Source organism: Orycteropus afer, unplaced genomic scaffold (genome assembly GCF_000298275.1).
Source record: "Orycteropus afer afer isolate SDZICR_OR568_19922 unplaced genomic scaffold, OryAfe1.0 scaffold00362, whole genome shotgun sequence".
NCBI classification, from domain to species: domain Eukaryota; kingdom Metazoa; phylum Chordata; class Mammalia; order Tubulidentata; family Orycteropodidae; genus Orycteropus; species Orycteropus afer.
Genome location: NW_006921949.1, coordinates 1,086,194 through 1,090,885, shown reverse-complemented (window position 1 = coordinate 1,090,885; position 4,692 = coordinate 1,086,194). Strand labels below are relative to the sequence as shown.

At 43.8% G+C, this 4,692-nt stretch overlaps 1 protein-coding gene across 1 annotated transcript in view; it reads left to right on the top strand.

Moving 5' to 3' along the window:
• Positions 1-497: 497 nt before the first annotated feature.
• SREK1IP1 (SREK1 interacting protein 1) overlaps positions 498-4,692 on the top strand; it is a 61,898-nt gene continuing 57,703 nt past the window's right edge. Inside the window, exons 1-2 of the mRNA XM_007952877.1 lie at positions 498-624; positions 3,783-3,846. Of these exons, the coding sequence (XP_007951068.1) occupies positions 498-624; positions 3,783-3,846 (191 nt within the window). The remainder of the gene's footprint in view (positions 625-3,782; positions 3,847-4,692) is intronic.

The window sequence follows — 4,692 nt, the reverse complement described above, 5'->3', positions numbered from 1 at the left end:
AGTACCAAGGGTTCCAGCAACCCCTCTTGCCATCGCCATGGCAGTCCCAGGTAAAGATCGACGGCAGGGCCCCACGGTCCGGGGGAGGAAGGAGCGCATAGGGTGGGATGAAGTGGGGTGGAGTGGGCTGGAGAATAGCGCCCAAGGGGATTTAGGCGAAGACGTTAAAATTAACCGACAGGTAGTTTGGTTTACATGAAAAAGTTTAGATTGCAAAAATAAACTCTAAGCATAAAGAAAGGAACTATCTCATCCGCCCGGACTGTCCTGGGGTTACGAGGCACGCGTAAATGAGGGAGGGAGAGCTGGTGACTGCAGGCCTAGGGGGTGAGCGGCAGAGGAAAACTGACCTGTCCTTTAGTGTGGCTCAAAAAATTTTTGGAGATGGGAGCGCTTAGCGGACCCAAGTAATTAGGGACATTGTTCGTAGTGGAGCCGCAGGGACGAAATAGATGACTGAGATTCTACTTCCAGCTCTTCCTTTTTTATATGTTGTGATGTGGCCGTTGACCAGTCGCTTTGCTCTTCTGGGCCTCAATTTCCGAATACGTGAACGAAAACACGTTCTTGATTTATCCCCAAGTTCCTTACAGCACCTTGATTTTGTGTCCATAAAGGGTGATGGTGATTTTGTGTCCTCCAGTAGATTCCAACTCATAGTGACCATATAGGACAGGGTGGAAGTGCCTCATGTTTCCTAGGCTGAAATCTTTACTGGAGTAGGTCATCGGGTCATTTCTCCCGAGGAGTGGCGCTTAGCCACTGCGTCAACAGGGTTAAAACCAAAAAGCAAATTCACTGCGGTGGATTCGGATCCCTCTTGGGTTTCCGAGGCAGTATCTCTAGGCACTGTGAACCCTGCAGTTAGTGCTTCAGAGATTTACTCCTCAATAATGACCACCTTACTTGCAAGTTCAGTCTCCTCGGAAACCCAAGGAGGGATCCATCCGACTCCAGGGGAGCACGTTGCGAGTAGGGGAAAACCCACTGTCACTGAGTAGGGAAAAGCATCTCCTCAATCAGCTTTTGCAACAATGTGTTCCTGGAACACTTAACTAGTTGCAGAAGATGTTTTGAGAAATTCCGCGGTCAGATCACGCGATACCTCTTCTCCTAAATTTGAAGAGTCACAGTAAACTTAAAATATATATATTTATCTGCCATCGAGTGGATTTCTGACTCATAGGGACTCTATAGGACAGAGTAGAACTACCCCATAGGGTTTCCAAAGAGCTCTGGTAGCGTGGTGCCTAAGGCATTTGACTGCTAACTAGAAGGCTGGCGGTTCAAACCCACCAGCTACTCCTCTCGAAAGGAAGGTTGGGCGATCATCGTTTTACTGCGGAGCGCTGGTGGGTTGGGACCGCCCACCTTTTGGTTAGCAGCCTAATGCCTGAAGCAATGCCGCAAGAGCTCCTATCAATACACTTAAGCATAGAAAGTATTCCAAGAAGTGCTAATTTTATATGATCGCTTTAAGGTGGAATCTACTGTGTGGCGGTGGTTTTTTACCCAGTATTATTTGACCTTGTTCTTTGTCCTGAGCAGCCTTTTCAGAAATGTATTTTGCATATCGCCTTTAAAAATGTTGTGCTTTCCTACCACCAACAGCTTTGGGTGAAACACACAGGACCTTATGGAGGGGGCGGTTGACGGACACTGCTCTCGAGTAGGTTCCTACTCATAGCTACCTCTCCTTGGGTTTCCCAGGCAGTATCTCTACGGTCTTCCTTCCCACGAGTGCCTGGGGGGGTTTGAACCGCCTGCCTTCTGGTTAGCAGTCACATGCCTTAGGCACTACACCACCAGAGTTCCTATGACAGAGAAAATACCACTCATTCATCTACTTAACAATTGTTTATTGAGTGCCTACTGTGTCCCAGGCACTGTGCTACCCACTGGAGATACAATGGTGAGCAAGATAGACATGAGTTTCTTCACACAGAATTTACAATCTAGCAGTGAAGAGAGAGAGGGAAACAAAAAGTAGCAGAAACTGGGTAAATGCTGTGACAGGAGGAGCACACAGTAAGGGCACTAACAGGGTACAGTAGGAGCCAGGACAACTTTCCAGAGCATGTGACGTTTAGGATGAAACCTGAAGCGTAGGGGAAGGTGCTATGTAAAGCCCTAGTAAGAAAAAGAAATTGAAGGTGCTTGCTGTGGATAGAACTCAGAATACAAACAGGAGACATGTGAAAAATGAACTAGAGCGATAATAACAGTGGCTAATAGGGCACATAACAACAACAACAACAATATTTACGAGCATTTACTATGTATCAGTTGTGTCAAACACTGGCCAACAGTGTCTCAACTTTTACAGCTATACCATGAGATTAAATAATAACAGTTGCCTTCTACTGGATTACTACCCATGGCAACCCGACCCCAACCCCGTATATGTCAACAGAGCTGGGCTCCAGAGGGTTTTCAGTGACTGATGTTTTTGAGGTAGATTGCCTGGCCTTTCTTGGGAGGTGCCAGAGGCACCTTTCAGTTAGCATCTGAGTGCATTAACTGTTTGCATCACCCAGAGACTTCAACCCCCAATTTTTCCCATTCCATTAGTGTTCTAGATCGCCCAAATTTAAAAAATTCAAATCTGTTCCAGTTTCACTTCCATCAGCCATGATTGAACTGGTTTGAAGCCCTGGTATGGTGTCTGTAGTAATGGAAGAGCAGACCGATTACAGATAGATTTTTGGAGGTAGAATCACTAGGAATCGATGACTGATTCAGTGTATATGGCTGAGAGAAGTGAGGTTGACCTAGCTTTCGCTTAGGCCATTAGGTGGGCCCATTTACTGGTATAGGCAAAATCTGAGAAAGGATGGCTTCAGGTTGGGACATGTATTAAGGTGTCCTCAGATGTAAGAATGGAAATATCTAGTAAGCATTTAGAGATGTAAGTCATAGCTTAGGGAAAAAGCCAGAGTCAAAGATAATCTTTGGGTCTTTCACACATGTAGCAGGAGTTAAGGCCATGGGGGTAGATGACTCTTCTCAGGGAAATTGCGTAGGGTGTGAAGGGAAGGTCTATGCCTTTAGCTTCACAAACACTGACATTTAGGGGCTAGCAGAGAAAGAGTAGTCTTCACGTCACATCGCCTAGATGTTCTCATGTTGTCGTTGTTGTTGCTGTGTGCTGTCCAGTCGCACCCGACTCATAGAGACCCCTCCTTGGGTTTCTGAGGCTGTGTCACTATGGAAGTAGGCTGAATCAACCCTGTTGTTCTTTGGGAATACAGCTGTTAACAGGTTGACATAGTGACATAGTGACATCCTACATCCAAAGTGAACCTGACATCACTGTTGATTTAATTACTTGAGCAAACATTTTGAGCCCTCTAGGGCACAATGTCACAATCTGTGCCCTCATAAAACTTAAGTCTAGTTTAAGCTTAAGAAAATGCTCTAGTTAGGAGAGAAAACCTTTTTTAAGCCCTATTTGAAATTCCCTTAAACTTAGACCATGAGAGCACTACAGTTATGTTAATCTTCTTTCAGTTCAAAATAACATTTCAAAGTGTAATGATCTTAAATTGAGCTATTAAGCTAGATGGCAAGAATAAACTATTTAAATCCTGCAGAAATTGAGATAATAGACGTGGCAATGCTGTAGAAGTACAAGGCAAGTGCCATTTGAAAAAATAGATACCGAAAATGTTAAAATAATTTCTTGGATAATCGATCTAGAAAGTGTATTAAGGGAAAATAGGGCTCCATTTGAGGTGATTATTAAGGAGGACAAGTATTATGTTATGCTCTTTTATTTTTAGGTTTAATGCTGATATGGATTCAACATGACACTTCTTGGGGTGTCCTGCTAGTGATTGTTACAAGGTATGACTATAAAGTAACGAGGCTGCTTTCCACAAACAACACATAAAAATCAGCCTCCTTGGTTTTATGGTCACATACTTCAGGTGATTTTCCTATAGCATTGTATGTGAACTTACACCATTAGATAGCTAACACATGCTATGAACTGCTCTTGGAAATAAATCTGCAGCCTGTGGCCTGGATTGAATCTTTTGGAATGTTAGGATGATCCAACAGATTTTATAAACATGAGCAGCTAATTTTTAAAAAATCTACATTGGGAGAGGGACAGAATTTCATACAAACAAATGTAGATTTCTGGCTTCCTTTGAAAAATTAAAGGTTCTAGCAATACTGGACCCACATTTGCACATCCCAGCAATGGAGGAGATGGCTGCCCTCTTTTGACTAAACGTATACTGTCTAGTTTGCCACAGGCCCCACTGGTCTGCTTTGGCCTACCTCACTCATTTGAATTACTTGTATAGTGAAATAGCATATAGTTGCTGTCTTAGCTATCTAGTGCTGTCATAATAAAAAATACCACAAATGGATGGTTTTAAGAAATTTATGTTCTCACAGTTCTGGAAGCTGAAAGTCCAACTCAAGATATCAGCTTCATCATTTCCTTCTCTGGGCCTCTCTCCTAGTTTCTGGTGTCTGCCAACAATCTTTGGCATTCCTTTGCTTGTAGATGGGTCTGCATATGGTATCTGTCTTCCCTGTGTCAGTGTTTCTCTGACTTTTCTACTCTTTTGCTAAGATACCCCAGTGGCATAGTACGTAAGGCCTTTGACTGCTAACCAGAAAGCTGGGGATTCAAACCCACCAGCCACTCCTCAGAAGGAAGGTTGGGCAATCTACTTC